The sequence below is a fragment of the Alligator sinensis genome, unplaced genomic scaffold, assembly GCF_000455745.1.
Source record: "Alligator sinensis unplaced genomic scaffold, ASM45574v1 scaffold752_1, whole genome shotgun sequence".
Taxonomy (NCBI): domain Eukaryota; kingdom Metazoa; phylum Chordata; order Crocodylia; family Alligatoridae; genus Alligator; species Alligator sinensis.
The window spans coordinates 2,776,755-2,797,547 of NW_005842000.1; the positions used below are offsets into that span (position 1 = coordinate 2,776,755).

A 20,793-nucleotide genomic window follows, 5' to 3' on the forward strand; every position below is an offset into this window, starting at 1 on the left:
CCAGGACCTGCCCTGTACTCTGGCTATTACTAGCCTCCAGACTTTGGCCTATTCTCTCCCACCCCCAAATACTGCTCTTGTGTAGCCTCATGTGCCTCCTTCAACTGCTGCCCCCTTCCTATTCTTATTTGTCCCTTCCCACTCCTCTCCTCTTCTGCCACCTACTCCTACCCTCCTGTCCATCTCCCCACCTCTATTCCGGCATGTGCCCCTGCCTCTCTCTCCTTATTCCCATCTTAAACTTCTCAAAAATCTTCAATCTAAGGCAGACACTAAACATGGAAAAAACATAGTTATTAGACTGGACATTAGGAAGAACTTCTTCACAGTTCGAGTGGCCAGGGTCTGGAACGGGCTCCCAAGGGAGGTGGTGCTCTCCCCGACCCTGGGGGTCTTCAAGAGGAGGTTAGATATGCATCTGGCTGGGGTCATCTAAACCCAGCGCTCTTTCCTGCCTATGCAGGGGGTCGGACTCGATGATCTATTGAGGTCCCTTCCGACCCGAACATCTATGAATCTATGAATCTCCTAAGTAGTTAAAATCTGACCAAGTTAAGGGCAACTAAAAACAGATCACTTAAAAGAGCTGAACAATCTTAGCTCTAGATGTAGCTTCCTGTACCCATCTATAAATCACATGCACAACAGCATGCTGTCTCAGTAGCTCATATCCTATCCAACAAAAAATGCATACCGGATTGCTGACTATCTTTATTTTCTTCTTTCCTCCTTTCTGTTCATCTGCTAATCTCTTCTCATACTGAAGAGAGAGTGTTGACAGATGTTTTGCCTGGAAAGATAACATTAAGAGTTTTAATTTATTTCATTTCCCTTATTTCTGCCATTTTCTGCAAGTCTACTAACCCCCAGATTGATGTCACAAGCACCAGTCAAGTCAAAGTAGAGAGCCAGAGATGCATTTGGGTTCCTGACACAGAACTACTTCCAAGTATTCTCCAGGATGGGCATCTTGTGCAACCTACAGCAGTGAGTCTCAACCAGGGTGCCAGATAAAGCCAGAGTTTTCAAACAGGAATCCAGTGTTAAACAAAAAAAAAAAATCTGACCTCTCATTATCTTCCAGAGTTCTCTGCCACAGAAGAATTGTTGTAGTATTTTTCTGTAGTCAAAAAGAGTGAAAGCTAAGAGCTGGCATTTTCCTGAAGTCCACTGAGGGGTGCCTAGAGTCTAAAAAAGTTGAGAACCACTGACCTAGAGAGAGGACCGGATACCTGATAGTGAAGACATGAGCACTGGCAAAGTTCAAATGAAAACTAGCTGTGCTTTTTTTCTTTTCTCCCCTTTTGCAAACCATTTTATGCCACACAAAGTTCATGAGGAATATTTTGACTTGAAAGCAACTTTGCTATTTAAATATAACAATGAGCTGTGTCCAGGCAATGACAAAACATTATTAAACACTGTAAAAGGACATCTAGATACAAACAGACTGTATGACAAAGGGCTGAGTCCTAATGTAACAAAAATTACAAGAATATGTAATGCATCATCATCAAACCATTTCAGTGTGTCATATTTAACTTTATTTGTTCAGTTGACAATAGCAGGAAGCCTCAAAAATCAAATGAGCTGCTCTATGAAAGTGTTAATTTAAACAAAGTTTGATTTTAATGGTAAATGCTGATGTGGATTGATTTCCTCCCCAACTCAGTTTCCTCCTGGATAAGTGAACACCAACCAGGGCTCTGCCCCTGTGCAGAAACTAACCCTTTTAAAGTCAATGCGACCAGGGCTAGGTGGCAAAGACTGGTGGCTGATGTACTTCTGTGCTTCTGCTGTTGGTAGCCCTGGTTGACCTGCACTGGTAGTATAAAGATTCTGCAAAATTTCCAGAGAAATATCAGTCTGGGCTAGGCCCCAGAGGAGAAAGGATGGGAAGGGGAAGAGCCAAGAGTGGTGCAATATTCCACTTGCAGAAGACACTGATGATTGTACAAACCAGTGCCAACCAAATGAAGAACATCCAAGAGAGCAACACTGATGAAGCTGGGGGAGAACCCAACATTGCCAAACAGTTTCTACATTCTTTTGCAGAGAGCAGATATGCAAAGTGGTTCATTTCTTTGCTGCTTGCCCAAGAAGAGGATAACTGAGGACATGACAGACAGCGTGTATACAGAATGCTATCTATTATATTTGCACATTCAAAAGAGTGCTCTTCTCAAATCCCCTCTGCTTGTGGGTAACTGCCAAATGCTTCTCGCGTTTCTCTCCAATATCTCTGTTCATATCGTCTGCAAGATTTCCAGGTAGGAGAAAAGAGTACGCTCAAGAAATATTAACTTAGAGCTGGCCCCTGGTGTGCTTCCCCTTCAGAAGTGCAGTTGTTCTCATTTCCTAGCATGCACAGGAGGTAAAACCTAGGCATACCTGAACACGATAAATACAACCATAACACAGCACCGTTATTTATGTATTTAAATTAAACGATGGCACGTTGCAGAGTGAGACAGGCACACAGACAACCATAAGTCACTCTTGTTCAGGTGAAGCTGGATGGGTAGAAGAAAGCAGCACTACTCCACTTGGCTCCTGGACTGATGGTCACCATTCAGAACAGCATTGTGCCAAAGAAGCAATGCTGCTGAAGGCAGCACGTCCAGAAGCAACATCTCTGCATTAGAGAAAACGGATCAACGGCAGTAAAATCCTGTGTTGAAGTAATGGGCTCAGGGAGCATATTTCTTGTAGCGACGTCCAAGATGGCAAACCAGGCTGCTCGGATGCAACTAGGTGGAGTCCCACTGTTCATCCACCGCTAATAGCTAGGTGTCTACCTAACTCAAGGAGGCAGCCAGCCAGTTTCATGGGCAGATCCCAGAGTCGGCCACCATTTTCATGGGCTGACCCCCATGCCTCTGACTGGCCGAGGGCCCCCCGCAGTCTCGCCCCTCCCCACAGATTGCCAGATGGCCCCAAACTGGCTTAATTACCCTGATTAACCCCAGGGAAGCCATTAATCTGTGTTATTAAGTAATGGCTTCTCTATGCTTAATCAAGGTTATTAAGCCATGCTCTGGGGCTATCCCCAAGCAGCAGCAGCAGGCCCCCCCACCACCCCGACTTGCAGGGCTTCCTGAACTTTTTTCTGCTTGCCAATTTTCTTCTCCCAGCGAGCCAAAATTTTATCATGAAGCCTGCCCAAAATCACCGTTTCCATGAAAATCACACAATTGCAATTTTGGTGGGTCCCTACTAATAGCAAAAATGGGTTTTTGCAACAGCAGGAGAATGCTAGCTGGTCATCTTATTTACGACTATCGGTTCAAGAGTACTCTGTCTCAAGGAGGCTTCAGGAAAAACAGTTGCACTGAAGAGGCTTGTTAACCTAGTCACGCAATGGTACTGATCATTCCTATGACTGCGATAAGAGACTATAGGTCTGTGCAGTATTGGCTGGCAGAGCCAGGGAAAATATTTTGTGTTTGAATATTGTGCTATTGGGAAAACTGGGAAAACTGTAGCAAGAAAAATTGAGGTTGGATACTGGGAAGAACTTTCTTACTACGAGGGTCATTAATCATTGGAACAGGCTATCCAGAGAGATTGCAGAATCTCCATTCTTAGAAGTTTTTACGAACAGGTTACATAACCACTTGCCTGGGATGGTTTAGTCACAAGATGAGCCTGCCTAGAGCAGGGGTTGGACTAGACGTCCTCCTGAGGTCCCTTCCCACCTTACTTTTCTATGATTCTACGAACATATCTGCAGGCGAATGGAAATTGCAAGCTCTATAATAGTTTTTCTGTAATACCTGCTCATAGTCTAAGAGCTGATACAAGGATCTCCTATGATATCCTACATATTCATCAACCACTCTGTCAAGGACTCTTTAGCCCCATGAGAACAACATTAACCTCTTGGGATCTCTGCAATTTGGCAGTTAAGACTATTTCAATGCCATCCAAATGAGAGGGCACCTGCCGGACACGTACTAAAAGGTGACAAGAGGATCTTCTCCAGACAGGCCCCTCACTCCAACTCAGCCCTATGCCCTCAGCATACTTTCTGATGGGGACTGCATTGGTTCCCACAAGCTGACACCACGCTCGTTTTGCGTTAGGACCCACATATCCCCCAAACTTCAATACCCCACTTTTTATGACTGTCATTACCTTTTCCTCCCCTGACAAGCCATCTTTCTCCTCTGCCCCTTCACTGATCTTCTCACTGTACTCCAACGCATCCAGAAGCCCAACTTGCTGCTGCCTGGAGGAGACAGGCCCTTGCTCATACTCCATGCACAGGCTGGCTGCTCCATCCCCACTTGCTGACAAATCTGTATCAGAAAGACAACACACAAACATTTGCCTTCCTTCTTATACTTAGCAACTCACAGATGCTTTCAGTAACTCCCCAAGGTGTGGTGGGTTATTCCTCTTTTTTTTGTGTCTCTTGTACTGGTACTACACAGAACATTTTGGTAAAAAGTCCTTTTAGCTGACCTTTCCCATCCTGGTGAGAGACTATCTACAGGCCTGACTTCTGCATTTAAAAGGAGGACTTGCAGATGGGACAAAATCTCAGTAGTCATATCTAAAATGAAAATGGTTTATATGATGTGATATGCTTTGGAAATCCTGCTGCCACTTACCAGTGAAGTTATTTGCTTAATCTCAGAGTCCAGTTACTGCATCTAAGCAACCTGGCAGTGAAGTCTGCATATACACATTTTACTTGACACAACACTAATTTCACAGCACAAAGACAGTGACACCACCTACAGAGTATAATCCTCTCACTCACGAGGTTGATGTTATCATGTGTAAGTGGCAAATGTTATGCTGTCATCTATTTAAGCTGCCCGTCCATGCGGCATATTTTATCTCATCCTTTAAGGGCCTGATTTGCCTGGCTGGAGAGACCAGAACTGGCTGCTACAAATAATATTACAGTAACACCAATTTGCTACTTCTAAAAAAGCATTTTCCTTAAAAGTAAAAAAGAAATTCCTTACGTTCGTTAGCTTGCGAGAAACTTAAGTATATTAATAGGACAGTAGTCACTTTGTTTTTACTTCCGATAACACAATTTGCATAGCAAAACAACAGGAAATTAACTGTGAATCTTCAATGGAAGGGTCACACCACCCTCAGCCAACTGCGAAGGACTGCAATCAAGCCACACGAGAAACCTGCTTCTCTTCTAATCACAGTTTTCTCTTTAGAAGTTCTGCTTCCTGCAGTCCTTTCACTGAATCACTCATGACGTAAGCCGGCTGCTTACAAAAGCGTATCCTACGCATCTCTGAATCAGCTGGTCTATAAGCTTCAAATTTACCTTGCCTTCTGCTCAACAGAAGAATGACATCTAGCAGAAAACAATGAAGAATTCCTAAGTATTATAACTGGCTTGGAAATCGTACTTACAACAAAGTCCAGTATTATAGTCATATTTCGAAACGGTGATGGATCCAGAGGAAGGTACTGTACTAGCATCTTACTCCAGAAATGTTTTTACCCTTTGACATCTTTTAAATCTCAAATGTTTAGATCTAATCCCTTTCTGAACCTTGTTACACTACCTGCCTCTACAACCTCTTGGGGCAACAGTTCCACAAGTTAACTGCCTGCTACATAAAATGTACTTCCTCTTGTTTGAGCCCAATATCCCCATTTAGCTCTCTGAGCCACTACCACCAAGCTGTGCACCATTTTGTACCTTGCCCCCTTTCTCCAACACCTCCTGAATTCCCACCCTCCTGTCCTGCTTTCTCCAACATGGCTCAGAAGCTTTTGGCAGGGTTGGAGGCTTGTGTCTACATAAAACCTGGACCTACCTGTTATTTTCCTCTTTAAACTAGGAACGTGATCATCCAAATTCCTGGCTTTTTTGAGAGGGAGGCTAAGCTCAGCTGAAGCAGATGATGTTGGGTCCCCTTCACATATAGTACTAGCGCAAGAGGAGTTCCGGGTTGGCGGTGGAGGCACCTGTATATAGATTTGAAAAGATTATAGGAGTCAAAAATGACTGTTTCACTTCATAGTCCGGCTCATTTTGCCATGAAGGATTCCAAGAGCAAAACGGAGGACAGCTCATCTGTCCTGCAGAACCGTGATAGTGGGTTCTGGGTCTGCGCACACCTGCCGTGACTGACTTCTTAGAACTGCGCCAGGGTTATGTAAAGTGCAGATGTGGGAGCTCAAAACAAAGCCATGGGGAAGAGAAGCATTGCAGGACTACACCTGAAGAAAGTGAGCAGCATCACACAATGCATTTTAAGAAATGATTCTCTTTTTGATGTTCTTGCTGTAATACAGATGCATTTTCTTTTGGCTCCCTTTTCTAATGATACATGAATATAAAGGCCAGCCTCAGTTACATCATCCACCTTGATCTCCTGCATATGCATGCCATTACAGTTCACCCCTGAATTGACCCTAGTAATTGGGGTGGCCAAAGGCATCTAAATCCAGATTGGAAGACATTAAGAAATGGAAAATCCACCACTTCCCTTAGGAGTTTATTCCAATCATTATGGCCGTGTTAAAACAACAAAACAAACAAACCTGTGCCTCAAGCGTATCTGGCTTCAGCTTTCAGACACTTGTTCTTGTTACACCTGTCACCCCTACTCTGAAGAGCCCTAGATGAACAACCTGGCATTTAGCCAACTGAAAACCCAGATTGGATTGCATATGCCAAGGTGGCCCTGCAGCCCACTGTGCTCTGCATCATCATCCAATTCACTTTGCTAATTCCATGAGCCAGAGGAGACCTCTAAACCACCCAAGTAAAGAAGCTTGCTTAGAAAGGATGAAAGCAGCTTGTCCTGTGGCTGAGCGCTCCTAGTCCCTGAAACCTCGAGACCAACTCCTCCTTTTTCTGAAGGGGTACAGGTTATATCCATGTTGGTCTAAGGACATAGGCAGACAAAGTTCTTTGGGTGAATCTGATCTCTCTTACTTATTTTATTTAACCTTTTTCTGAAGACACTTACAATTTTCTGAGCAACTCGAAAGAACTGGGAGACAGCTCGGACTGCGTGTCCAAAGTTGTCATACACCTTGACGTAGGGGCGGACCCAGGAAGGCAGCTTGCCTCTGATGTCATTGTTTAAGAACCTGTGGAAAGTTGAATGAGAGGAAAATTATCCCTCAGTCAGTCCCATTACTTTAACCTCTCAAAAGGACATGCAGCTTTCAACAAACATCGCTCCAGACAGCCTGGAAGAGGGACCCACGATTAAATAGCAAGCAGAGGAGATGGAGAGTACACATAAATGTCCTGTTTGCATGGGAAGGCAAGGCTGAGTTGAAGCCAGGTGTTATGCAGTCAAGCACTGTCCCAGTTTCACCCAGACACAGTCTACCAGTACATGCCAGCACTGAACTATGAGACATGCCAGTTGCCTTAGGCCACAGTCTCAGCTGGGAAAAAAAGAGATTTTCTGGCAGTGGAAGCCTTTCCTGCTTCTCCTTCCCTCCAAAATCCAATTGCCATTCATTACCTTCTAACGTGAACGCAGAGCAGGAGAGGAACATCTGCTGTGTTTGTATTAAACATTTAATGAAGTTCTGTATCCTGACATCAGAAAGACTAGGAGACGCACACACGCACAAACGCATCCAGCTTATTCTGCATCTGTTAACATTGATACCAGTCTCTTTCTCCAGTCCAAAAGGGGAGAACATTTTGGGAAGGGAGAGCGGAAAAGAAGCATACAAGTTATTTTTACTTTTTTAGGGAAGCTGTTTCCTCAGCCATTCTCCAACTAGCAGTACCAGCGCACTTAGAGAGAGAGAGGATACCAGCTGCAGGTTGGATGCAGGAACACTGATGCACACACATGGAAACTTCTATTGAATACTGCTCAACCCAGGAGCTCACCTGTTGTCACAGAGGAATATGGCACCATAATCGTGGCGGTGTCTGATGACCCTGCCGATGGCCTGATTCACAGCCCGAGAAGCTTGCTGGCTGTACCATTCGCGCCCAGACAGAAACTGAAACAGGTGGGAGAAAAAGGACTGGATGATTTTAATACGTAAAATGTATTTGCAACGTAGAGGTTGCTTGTCTAAGTCTCCATCCCATATGTGCTGAAAACACTCCTAAAAAAGTGAGAGTCGTAAGAGTTCAGTGCAGGCAGAACTCTGCCTAAAACATCTCATCTGACTAAATGGCAGCAGTACTTATGTCCAGATAATCCCTGCCTAGCTACGGACATCATCTTCAGTTATGCAGAAAGCGTAAATAGTCACTGGAGAGACGGGGCTATAAATTCCGACTCAACAGCACTTACCATGTGGCTGATTACTTAGCAGTTATTCTGCAGAACAGGTAAGAAGACAGACTCAGAATAAAGTGCTACTGAATATAGCCAACAACATATATTTGGCTGAGGCTGCTTGACCAATTTCCCGCTAAGCCAGACATTCCCTTTGAAAGATAAGGACTGCCAGACATAAGGAAGTCTTTGTAGCTCTTCCAGGGGCTTTCTGGCCTTTGTCTGATTACAGCCATTGTAACACGGAGGTGGACTCTGGAACATCAAGAGAACCCAGGAAAGAATCTGAGCAGGGGGTGTCAAATTCTCAAGGTCTTACAGCTTTTTAAGTTATCCGGTCCCATTGGAGATTGGAAGAAAATCACATGCAAAAGACAGACACAGTGGACAAGGTAATAACCAACCTGTGAACCTCCACTTTTTTTTCTCATTTCATCTAGGAAGTCCATCTTTAAAACAACTCTTGGTTCCATGCAAGGGGGGAATGGAAGTCCAGTGATGATGACACCTCGTCCATTTGTATCTGCAAAGTCCAAGCCTTCACTGGCCTGAGGACGTACAAATACTCTCAGATCACCAACAGGAATTAAGTGACATTTCAGAGCAGTTAAGGAGCTATTTGCCTTTTTCCCCCTCCTTAAACTACATGTTTGGCTAGCAGAGTTTGAAACTAGTGAAAATACTGTGAATGGTATGAATGGGATTCCTGGCTTCTAATACCAGGATGTTAATCTTAGTGCTTTCCCACTACCAAACACACATTAGCCAAAATGTTTTAAGGAACAGTTTTTCTCTGCTCTTTTCTTATTGTGATGGTGGCTAAGACATTAATCATTTCAAACACTTTGACTTCAGGGCCATATTGCTCTCAGAACCACTATCTGATACACATTTCATGCCTGGGCAACCAGCACAGTTCAAACCCAGACAAGTCAGATAAGAAATAATTAAACTTTTACAATAAAGCGCTCTCTCCCTTTTCTTCAGGGTCACTATAGCAAGATGCAGCAAGTCTATTTCAAGCCTTTGCCCTAACCATTTAAAGCAGGTACAAACTATCCCAATGAGATCAATAGCATTTGTAAAAATCAGGAAAAAATAATGCAACTGAGACCACAAAAATTGGCAGCAGGACCCAGGCAGATGTAGGACATGATATTAATATGTGCTAATATTTTTAAAATTAAGCAGCAACACTGCAAGTCTTCAACGATGTTTCTTCAACGTACTTGACAGAAACAGCCATAAACGTTTTTCTAAAGAGAAAACAACAGTTCTTCTGCGAGCAACCAGTACGTCACTACACGCAAAGCATGAATCAGGTCCCTTTGGGATATTCCAGAGAGGCATCCGTTCAAGTAAAACCACACACGAAGGGGCTGTGTACAAAAATCAGGTCTGAAAAAACCCTAGGATTTCCAGGCTCAAATTCCTTTATTTGTTTTCCGCATGTGTGATTGTGGGAATGCACAATGTGCATACACTCCTCGTAGCCAAAGGAACTATATAAGATGACACTTGTCTCAGGAGCGCCACACTTTACCTTTCCCCTACATACTGCCAAGAAAGCAGCTCCGCTGGACTTCGGACAGACAATCTTGTCATAATAGGCATCCATTACCTAAAGATAAACAGTTTCGGTAAGGATGGGGGAACTGCCCCACTTACACAAGCACAAATAAAACAAGATAATAAGCTTTGACTCACATTCTGAGATTCAGCCCATGGTTATCTTGGCTAAGTATCAGTTTCCTTACCGGCCGATAGTTATGAATGCGAGAAGTATCTATTCAGTCAACCCCCCCACTGTTCTAGACAAGTCAAATTCCTGGTAAGCCGGGTGCTGTTACCTACCTCCAGAAAGCAAACAAAACACTCATTGTGCACTAATTTTGTGACTCCACGCTGACAGCTCAGGCAAACAAAACAAAGCAATTCAAGGATATAATTGACTCTTTGTAATAGGAGCAATACAAGAGACTGGAAGCAGACAAGAAAAACAGTGGGAAAAGTGTGGGCAGTTTCAACAAATTGAGAAATAAGTTATAAATAACTTTAACCTCATTTTCAACTACACGTGGCCCACTGGCAAACACCACATGGAAGACCAGCAGCAGTCTGGATGAACGGAGGAGATGTTGTTCTAACCATTTCAGTGACGATAAAAAAACAAAACAATTTTGATGCAACTCAAATAACCTCCCTTATTAGGTCACGGCACGAAAGAGGTGAGAACGCAGCGACAAATGGTAAAAACCCTACCTAGCATCTTCTGGGGATCCCACTTCCATCTGCAGGTGATGGCATTGACCTTTTTGTCATCTTTTTCTCTGAAATGTTATATAATCCAGTGTTTCTAAATTAAGCCACGACTATCTAATGTTTACTTTGCCAAAAAATATTTTAAATCAGCGACGTCAAACATATGACCTGCAGGCCAGATCCGGCCCGTGGAGCTGTACGATCTAGCCTGTGGATTGCCGGACCAACCCCTCATGCCACCGGTCCACATGCCCTGCACAAAGATTCAGTCCTGGTCCAGCTGGCATGGGGCCACATGAGTTTGACACCCTTGTTTTAAATGGTAAAGACAAAGTGTGGACACAAGCCAAGATGGAGCACATAGCCACACAGGCAGTCCACAAGACAACTGCTATACAGCTGACTTTTTCTTTCAGGGTTACTCAAGTCGGCCCCTGAAGAGGCTGTTTAAACACGGTGGTGCCAGTCAGACACACTAACATGCAAACAGAGGGCTGGTAGGAGTTTCTTTCCTCTCTGGTAGAGTCTACCTTCTCCTTCCTTTGGCTATTGCTTCGGCTTGAGAACGTGGCAGATAGCAAGTATTTTGTAGGTGATTCCTACGGAAGGACACACACCGGGTGAGTCTTGATACAGCCAACCTAAAAGGCTTTGCATTCCACTGGAGAGTCCTGAATTAAGTGCTGATGTAGTATGAAAGGGAGAAGGGCAGGAGGGGGAACATTACAGAGTAACATGCTTCATCTGATTAATGCACTGATCCTCTAGGCAGAAATTAACATTGCCCAGCCAAAGTTACTGTGTTTTTAATAAAATATATATATTTCACAACAAGTCGAATGTCTGCAAAATGAACAGTTGGAGGGAAACGGCCTGGCAGACTTTCAAGAGACAGACTAACATTTCCTCCCCTCCCCATCCCTATTGTCTAGGTGTCAAAACCTGATGAGATTCAACAGAACGGAGGAAACAGGGTAACGAGCAGCAGAAAGGTGACAGGGAGAACTTCCGAAGAAGCAGGCTGGTCTGACGTCACTGCAGCAGACCCGCTTTGATAGATGCAAACTGACCTCCATGAAGGTGCCTTTGTTCCTCGGTTCCACAAACATCGGTTTTACTTCTTCGATTCTTCTGGCAAAGTCGTGTTCCTGTTAAACAGGTAAATGAGACATGGGTATGGGGGAGTGGGGGGAGTAGCAGCTGCATGTTATCCGCACCTGTTGCTCTCTTGGCACCAGCCCCAGCCTTGACCCTTGCGACAGTGGCTCTCCATGCAGCTGGCCATCTGCCGAGCCTTGATGTGAGGCCCACCTCTCTGGTCTAGTTTGCAGAACCGTCCCTCTCTACCATCAGAGAGGCTTCCTGGGGTCCCCCCCTCCCCACAATCTGCACTACAAGTCTGTTTTCCAGCTCCCCACCAGCACAGCACATTACAACATTACCTAGAGGAGCATCCTAATGCAACTTCTGCTGGGACATGCAGTTCATATACAAGAAGCTTGACCCATGCATCCCATCCCCTTCAATTAGTTTGAGTCCTCTTCTCCTTCTCCTCTCCTCTCTGGCTCCTTGTCCCAGTCTTAATCTACTCAGACATCCAGTCCCAATCTTTATGACCGAGCTTCTCATTCAGTCCCAGTCTTCTTGCTTAGCAAGTCCTAGTCTCACCTCTGAATTCCCCGCAGGCTCCCAATCTTAATCTCCCTCTCTTGTATGGTCATCCCAAATGTATCCTGTCCTCACAGTTTCCTGCCCCAATTTCTTTGTCCAGCCAGTCCCTGTTCTTGCCCAGAAGCTCGCTCCTCATCTGAGCAATCCTAGCCCCTACCTTCTGGTCCCTAGCCCAACCCCAATTTTTCTCCCCAGTTCCCAAGCTTTCTCCTCCTATACCATGAGCTTCCAGTCCCAATTCTCCTCCCTTCCCCACCCTAGATACAAGTTTTATCTTCTCTGCTTAAGAATGAAAGCATCTTCCTTCTGTATATTCTCTGAGCACAGAAGGATCATTGGGAGTACCTTCTCATGACTCAAGTCCCACTGTGCAGCATGACCTACAGTAAACCAGAACTGCTGTTGCTGGGAACATCCTGCTCAGCCCAAAGTTTAATTAAAACCAGCATGCAGAGCATCTGTGGGAAACTTAGCTGCTAAAAACTAAGTCTCTACTGAAAGTTTTCAAACTTTCCATGGGTCCGGCAAAAGGGGTATTCCTGACAGAAGGACACCCACCCTTGCCAAACTCCAAGCCCCTGAAATGAATCCTGGAGCTTCCGATTCTTGTAAAGACAAGTTTGCCAGGACCTTTCTTTTTAAAAAAACAAAACAAAAACAAAGTTGTTTTGTTTTTAATACAGGCAAAAAATGTAATTTCCTCTCCCCTTACTCTCAGAAACAACTGGCTTGCTTAAGTTGAAAGTTTTCACAGAAAAAATGCTGCCTGAGGCAGACACCCAGCATGAAAAACTTCGGCCCAAATAGCAAAGTTACAGATGTCTGAACCAGACAGTTCCACGAGCCGGGCTGTAACAGCAATGTGCAGAAAGCTCTTTGCCTAATAAACCAAACATCTCACACCCCTTGCTCTTCCTGTTCCCCAGGTCCCTCACTGTCCAGCACCTGATGAGTTATGGGTGGCATCTGGGGGGTTTTGCAACATGTCACATGTTTCTGTACAATATTGCATAAAACCTATACTGAAATGTAGACAGTAAATAATAACCAATCCTGAGGCATTTCAAACAGATATGCAGGCAAGTCAGAGCTAGAATGAAGTCTTGAGTATCCTCATGTAAACACCCCAGTGTGATAATCTGGTTCAAAATCTGTAACTAAGATTTCAGGCACAAAAAGAAAAGAACCAACGTACTCTCCAATGTGCCAGGCTTTTATCCATGACCGGATATGAAGGGAAGAACACCAGGAGCCCATCTGGTATAACTCGGACAAGATTACCTGCAACAAGAAAGAGCAATGCATCCCACCATTCACAGTGCTTTTCTTTCCAGATAGTGGGTAGGAAATCCCCATATTTACTTGAATACAAGACAAGGCATGAATTGCATACAAGAAAATCTCACTAAACACACTATCATTAAACTGCTGCCAAAAGCAACATGTGCTCAAGCAATGCAAAACCAACTATGAAGCTGATTAAATGCATTCAGCACTGAGCAGGACTATAAAACACATGGCCCACACTGGGCAAACATGCCGATGGGAACCTACCACAAGAATAGGTTAGAGTAGCCCCTCTGACTAAGACGTGTGGTAGTGTTCATTAAGTGCAGTCTCCCCTCACCACCAACTCTTTTTCAAGTCATTGTGAGCCACAACATGGCATACAGTTCACCCAGAATCCCTCTGTCGCCCCCTCTGAGCCTGGGGCGTATGATTAATGTGGCCCTGCCCCCCATGTGGTGACGCCAGACCAGGTTGCCCAGTGCCTCATCTGCATACACATTTTTGGAGCATCCCAGGACTCATGACCAGAACACCCAGTTCCAATCACGTGTCGGGGCTAATTAGCACATGGCTCCTGTCAGGGGAGGAGCGGATATCTGGAGTACACACACATACTGAGCACTGCTGAGCCATGGGGTCACTATAGCTTGAAATGCTGTCGACTCTGGTGGAGCCCAGACCAACGAGCTATGTGGTAAATCATTAGTCTTTTGGTTTTGGACTAACATTGCACAGTTTGTACTACATACAAGTAGCTGCCAAAGTGCTGCTCAAAAGTGTGTTCATGGAATACCTGTGCTAAAACTTGCAGCAGTTTCAAATAAAGGTGACATGCATCAATTCTGGATGAACTACGTGTATGGCTGCTACACGCAAATTACTGTAGTCATATTGAATTTCAAACTTACTGTTTTCAGATTTCCTTTTCCTTTCCATGTGCTCAGGGAGAGCAAGGTGAGACCAGGGGGAAAAAAAGGAAAAGGGGCTGCCAAGGGAAAAAGGTGGGGGGGAAGCAGAGAGCAAAGGGCTACCTGACCCCTCAGATTTATTTTCCCCGCTGTAGCAGTGGGAAGGGCACAAATTCAAGGCAAATCTCCAGTGATTAGATTCTCTATGCCTGGAAAATTACAACAAATTTATACATTTTCCGTATATGGAATCTCATTACTGGGGGGGGAGGGGAAGTCATCTTATAATTAGGGTCATCTTCTATTCAAGTAAATATGGTAGCCTGTTTTTAAGGGATGTCATGGTCTGCCCTCCATCTCCTCTTCAGCTTTTTTTCTCTAGCCTTGAACCTGGTAGACTTGCAATCCAGGAACAAATACAGCCACTGGGTTATTCTTCTGCTGCACAATCCTGACACAACACAGCACTTATTACACATGTATGCCAGAAATAAAGGAAAGAAAATACTTAATGTCATCTCCCCTATTCTTCTATGGCTTGTTTTCTAGATTCTATAGATTTAACATACTCCCCTTTCAATAGCCCCTTAGCCAAGCAACACAATTTTATTTCTCTTAAACTTTCTTCATATATATTTTTCCCCCAACCATTTTATAAAAATTGATAAAAACAGCAGGATGGACCTGCTTTTGTAATTGCTACTCAAAACTTCACTAGCCATTTTGGTGCTATATATAACTTTATAAAGTAAGGCTTAATTTACGTCCCATTACCATCTCTGAAGATCTCTTCTTTTCTAACTTGCATCTCCTTCTGTTATATTCTGACTATCATGTTCTGTTATCTAACCGTTGTTCTGTTCTGGTGGTTTGTTTTCAGGGCTAGATTTCTAGGTCAGTGGACAAGCAACTGTGGCTAAAAAGGGGCGCTTACATCTGCAAGTGGTAACTAGATGCATTTGACAGGGAATTACTCAATGCAAATGCATCTAACTAGCTACTTGTGCGTACACTTATCTGATTTGTGCATGCCTTCTGATCTTAACCTCTCTCTGTATTTATCTGTTCTCACTAGCATTTGATGCCTCTTCTCAATCTGATTCTCCAAATTAAACCCTAGATTAGAAAACATTTAAATTTGCTCATGGGAATACCCAACCTTTAAAAAAGCGAGATAATATCTAGCTGTTGTCATTCTCTAGCATATGCTAACCTTTACACTTCACAGTTACCATTTTCACTGATAAGACTTTACTGCTCTATAAATGTCCCATATGCTACAACAGATCTGAAACTATATACTCAGACACCCCATGCCTCAAATGAATCATGACAAAAATGCTTACCTCTGGGCTCAGCAGCATTACTATACATGTGTTAGACATCCATGCACTGCTGAAGTGTAGCGTGCATTATACCCCCATGAAGGAGGTGGCTAGGATTAAGGTTTGTATGATATTGTTCCCTATAAAGGAGAGAGGCCTAACTTATGACTAGTCTTAGCTCTCTGGTACCTTCTAAAGTCTAACGTAAGTCACAGACCATCATGACTTTCTTTCTCAGTCTGTGCTGAGTAGGTATGCTGTGAAAGATGTGCTCAGCATATGGAAAGAATGAGATACAATGTGCACATAATTCAATACCACATGCTCTCTTAAAGCAACAGGCTAGTTATTTCAGGATGTAAGAAGTCTTTATAAACAGCTCACAAACAAAGTTCTCCCCTTTTGAATATCATAACTGCTTGTGCCTGTTCATAAGAAGTCATTTTCTGCCCCCCACTCCCCACCTATTTACAAGCACCATGGCTTGTTTCTAGGATCCGAGTATACCACACTTACCTATAGTTTTCCCCAGAGAAGATAGATATTCCTCAGAAAACCTTCAAAGAGATTAAAACAACAATATCACCATGCAGTTTCTTTTATATTAACTAGTTCTCATTTTGAAACTCTTTGCCTGGAGTAAGGCATCCCTAATCCCACATACTTTCCCTTCCTGTGTCTTCAGCCCTCACCCCAGAACCCAGCATTTTCAAGCGTTACCTCTAGACATCATGATGTCCACATTTTCTTCATGTACTTCCCTCCCACTTTGTATTGTTAAAACAGCCCCAGGTTCCTTGAGGTAGGAAAGACAGGAGGGGCTCCTCTTGTTAACATGTCTAACCCCTTAGTCAGTACTAGTGCAGTATGGAGAATTGGACCAAAAGAAATCTCATGAGGTTCAATAAAGAGAAGTGCAAAGTCCTGCAAGGAGGACAGAACAATCCCATGCACCGGTACAGGCTGGGCACCAATGGGCTAAACAGCAGCTCTGCAGAAAAGGACCTGGGAGTTACTGTGGAGGAGGGAAGTGATTCTTCCCTTTTATTTGGCACTGGGGAAGCCACATCGGGAGTCCTGTGTCCAGTTTTGAGCCCCCCGTGACAGAAAGGATGTGGACAAGTCAGAGAGAGTCCAGCGGAGGGCAATGAAAATGGTTTGGGGGCTAGGACATGTCTCCTGCAGAGAGGCTGAAGGAACTGGACTGATTTAGTCTGGAGAAGACAACCGAGAAGGGATTTGATGACAGCCTTCAACTAAAGGATCTTTGCAAAAAGGATGGAGCTGGACCGTTCTCAGTGGGGACAGATGACAGAACAAGGAGCAATGGGCTCAGGTTGCAACAAGGGATGTTGAGGTATATTAGGAAAAACTCTCACTAGGAGGGCAGTAAAGCACTGGAGCAGGTTACTCCACCAGAGAGGTGGTGCAGTCTCCATCCTTGGAGGTGTTTAAGACCCAGACAGACAAAGCCTTGGCTGGGATGATGTAGCTGGGGCTGGTCCTGCCTTGAGCAGCGGGGTGGACTACATGACTTCCTAAGGTCCCTTCCACTCCTCATTTTGCACGTCATTTATCCCTCCACAAAATGTATGCATGTGTCCTCACTAACTTCCTGGTCCCATCTTTACAGAAACAGAGGAAGATGCTCTGACAACTCTTAGCTTTAGTACAACACTTACCACCACGGACCACTGCCCTCCAAGCAGCTAGCAATAATTAGGCCTACCTACACATTGTCATGATCAACTAGAAAAGCAACAACTGGAACTAGGTTTTAGCCCTGAAGAAAATCTAGGTCACAATGCATCAGCCTTCAGTCATGAAAGCATGAGTACCTACAGATAATGAGGTTCATGATTAAAAATGAAATCATGAACAAAATCCTCCCAGACAGCAATGTGAAGAAGCTGCCAAGACTGATAGGAGTTATTAACTAGGTGTGGCAGTGCCATGCGACAGGAAGAGTTGATTTAGTATCTGTATTTCCAGTGCCAGCTGAATTAGACAATGTGACTAACACTCTTTGACTCAGCGCCGCTCTGCGGGCACGGTCCGGTATTCTTTTGACGGTGCTACTTCCTATGGAGAATCCAACTATTCTCTCCCTACATCCACTTCCTCATATCTCATTCTCTTTGTTCCAGAGAGTTTTGCATGTTTTGCCTCCCCAGAAAAAAGCGTGAAGCAGAAAAAAAGTAACTTGATGTTTACACAGGCTACAAATGCTGGTGCCAGATCGACGATGGCAAGTGCTGCACATTTCCCTCCCCTCATGCAAGGCACAATGAAAAGAGACACGTGCTACGGGATCTGACATCACAGCGAACTTAAAGAGTGGTCTCTAAGCTTCTTGGATTTGCGATGCTTTATCTAAGGGCAGGGACAAACAGATGCATTAGCAATTCTGAAAGGGGAAGGGGAGCTACTGATTCAGAGTGTGCATCAACTGCTACGCTGGAGCTGCTGCCTGTGCATGAGCATAGCAGTACGAATGAGCTAAATCAGGGCCTCGCTACACGGTGATTTGGGGCAGCTCCTGGAGCTCTTAATTCCTGGATTCTCCACACATTAACACCGTAAAGTGGCTTAAAGCACTTGTTATGTGGCGCAAAGTTCTGCCACGCCAGGGCAGGGTTTTCTCTTGATCTGCACAACCCAGCTCCTGCTCCATTAAGGTGCAGCCACTCCACACAGGTGTGCCGCTCAAGTTGAAGGTGCGACTAGCACTAAGCAGCGTACGGTGCAACAAGGCCCCCACTCTAAGCTTGACCCTGAATGAAGCAGCGCTGAAGTGGCAGAGGTTCTGCCACACCGGTATTCCTACGGCATCATAGGATGGCACTTATGCAACAACTGACATTGGTACCCTCCAACACAGACACAAATTTTACCATCTATATGCCCAGTGTTTTACACTGCTTACCACCCCTGCAATATCTGAATGCCTTCCATGTTAAAAGGATGGAAACAGCAAAATTTCAAAAGGCAGCATGGTCCTTCTCCCTTCTTGTGGGAAGGGCAGACTGCTCGGGGTAGTCTGTGTGGGGGTTTGGGATATCGCTGAAGAAGGGGTAAGTCAGGTCTACTCCAAGCTAAACTCAAACTTAAGTAGTCTCTGCCTGGGGAATTGTTTCTCTACAACACTGAACTCAAAGTGGATGAACAAATGCATCAGACTGTACCTCCTTTGGGTAATATGGGGAAGAGAATTAAAAAATAAAAAAAAATCAGAAAATCCATGTGTGCAGCAAAGGCACTTCCTCGATATCTGAAAAACCTAGTGCGAGCTTCAGTGGCACCAGCCCAGTTACACCACTAGGTTGGGTGAATGACTTTTCAAGAGCTGACAAACCCATAATCCACCAGATTTGGTAAAGTGTGAATTTTTTATCTTCACATTATATGAATAAGTCTGATGTTGAAAATGATATGACAAAGCAGGAACAAAAAAGGGGAGAATTCTATTTTCCAGCCTTCACTGATTCCATTTCCTTTCCCCCAGAGCAGAAAAGTTCTGCTTTTCGTCAAGAACCCAAGCACAAACCCAGCTGCCAATGAAGTGCAACATTCCTTTGAAATATCTGTTGGAACGCTCTCAAAAACCTCCAGCTGACCTGTTTGGGTCACTCTGCAGATGCAGACAACCGAAAAGAGTAATGAAATATTTGGAAAACATTAGTGTCAAAAGAAGTGGATTAATTTTCCCGAGGAAAGAGAAGACTTAGGGGGAATATGACAAAGTTTTTCAATCGCTGAAAGATTGTTATAAAGATGACAATGATTGTGTGTTCTTCGTAGCCACTGTGGGTAGAGCAAGAATTAATCACCTTAATTTGCAAAGATTGTTTTGGCTGCATATTACAAAAGAGCAGGCGGTGGATGAGATGATGTCTGAAGGTTCTTTCCAGTCCTAGTTTAAGATTTCTACTTCAACTGTAACCCCCGTTTTTCAATCTGCAAATCAGTTCCTCTCAGCAACAAATTACAGAGAAAGCTAAACATTCTGCAAACGCTCAGCCTTCAAATCGAATCCATGTGCCAAGACCCAAGACTTTAAACCAACATTTTAAATGGCATAATTTAATACCTTTTTCCATAGGAAGAGGAGAGCACAGCTCCATCTGGTCCCTTTGGAATGATCCCCACCCAGATCTGGTGTTCATCAATGACATGAGGATTCTCCAGACAAACAGGGAAAGGTCTGAGGAAAAAGCAGAAAGGTCCGCCACACGCTCATTCCAGAAGCCATGCTGCAGCTATCAACCCCAAACACTTAGAACAAATGATGAGATTGGTATCAAGACAGTAAATACCCCGAACCACCGAGTTTAGTGTGCACCCCAGAGAAAGGTACTTACATCTGCATTTCCATTGTGAGGGAGGAGAGTGGGGAGAGAGTCCCGCTAGTGAGGATAATTGTCCGGACTCCCTGACGAACCAGCTCATGCATGCTGTACCCAGGGCTGAAACACCAATAGCTCAAGATCTTCCCTGTATCAGATAGGAAGCAAAATTCTAAGAACCGGGATCCGTGCAGTGGAGGCCACGTCGCGGAGTGGTGGAGGGTGCCCTGCCCCATCTGGCATTCGATAAACTAAAGAGAGGTTCAAATCACAAAGCCAGGCTCCGGAGCTAACCTTCCACGGGTACTCAAGAGCAGCCAGAATCTGGGTTTCTGCTTCACCCATCCTGGTCTTAATTCTGCCTACTCAAAACAGGAATTAAAGGGTCAAAATTTCCCCCCTGCTCCCATTTCCATTTCAGTAGTTCCTATTTTCAAGGCAGACGGTTGTGGATCGGATCAGATCAAATATATCCAAGATACCAAAACCTTGAGTCTGACCAGTTGCATGCACAGAGTGGATATAACTAGGTCAGTCCTTCATCCAGAAGTTGGCTTCATGGTGCAACAGGTACTGCGAGTGGAAGATAGGGTAGAAAAACCAGACAGGTGGGATGAAGAACTAGGAACTTTGGTCACCTGAAAAAACAACTGATCTCTACCCCTGCTCACGAGGGGAAGGGGAAAGTAAAGGGGCACTCTGCCCCAGAGCTAACAGCCTCAACATCTTCTGGAAGCCA

At 44.4% G+C, this 20,793-nt stretch overlaps 2 protein-coding genes across 7 annotated transcripts in view; one reads left to right on the plus strand and one right to left on the minus strand.

The window, feature by feature from the left end:
• The window catches only part of ARFRP1 (ADP ribosylation factor related protein 1), a 125,771-nt gene that overhangs the window by 75,833 nt on the left and 29,145 nt on the right, over positions 1-20,793 (plus strand). Inside the window, exon 8 of the transcript XR_003093578.1 lies at positions 11,447-11,673. The gene's annotated coding sequence lies outside the window, so the exon portion shown is untranslated. The remainder of the gene's footprint in view (positions 1-11,446; positions 11,674-20,793) is intronic.
• RTEL1 (regulator of telomere elongation helicase 1) overlaps positions 1-20,793 on the minus strand; it is a 67,324-nt gene that overhangs the window by 15,015 nt on the left and 31,516 nt on the right. For 5 of the 6 annotated variants that reach the window (XR_003093577.1, XR_003093576.1, XM_025201701.1 and 2 more), the window contains 13 exons: positions 20,070-20,202; positions 19,799-19,912; positions 16,225-16,265; positions 13,381-13,466; positions 11,585-11,662; positions 9,796-9,873; positions 8,657-8,800; positions 7,853-7,968; positions 6,963-7,086; positions 5,802-5,952; positions 5,303-5,332; positions 4,138-4,301; positions 695-790 (listed from right to left, as the gene is read on the minus strand). Coding sequence is in view for 4 of the 6 variants with exons in the window: in XM_025201701.1 (XP_025057486.1) it covers positions 695-790; positions 4,138-4,301; positions 5,303-5,332; positions 5,802-5,952; positions 6,963-7,086; positions 7,853-7,968; positions 8,657-8,800; positions 9,796-9,873; positions 11,585-11,662; positions 13,381-13,466; positions 16,225-16,265; positions 19,799-19,912; positions 20,070-20,202 (1,355 nt within the window). In the remaining 2 variants the exon portion in view is untranslated. The remainder of the gene's footprint in view (positions 1-694; positions 791-4,137; positions 4,302-5,302; positions 5,333-5,801; positions 5,953-6,962; positions 7,087-7,852; positions 7,969-8,656; positions 8,801-9,795; positions 9,874-11,584; positions 11,663-13,380; positions 13,467-16,224; positions 16,266-19,798; positions 19,913-20,069; positions 20,203-20,793) is intronic. The other variant, XM_006021666.3, reaches the window with a different exon arrangement.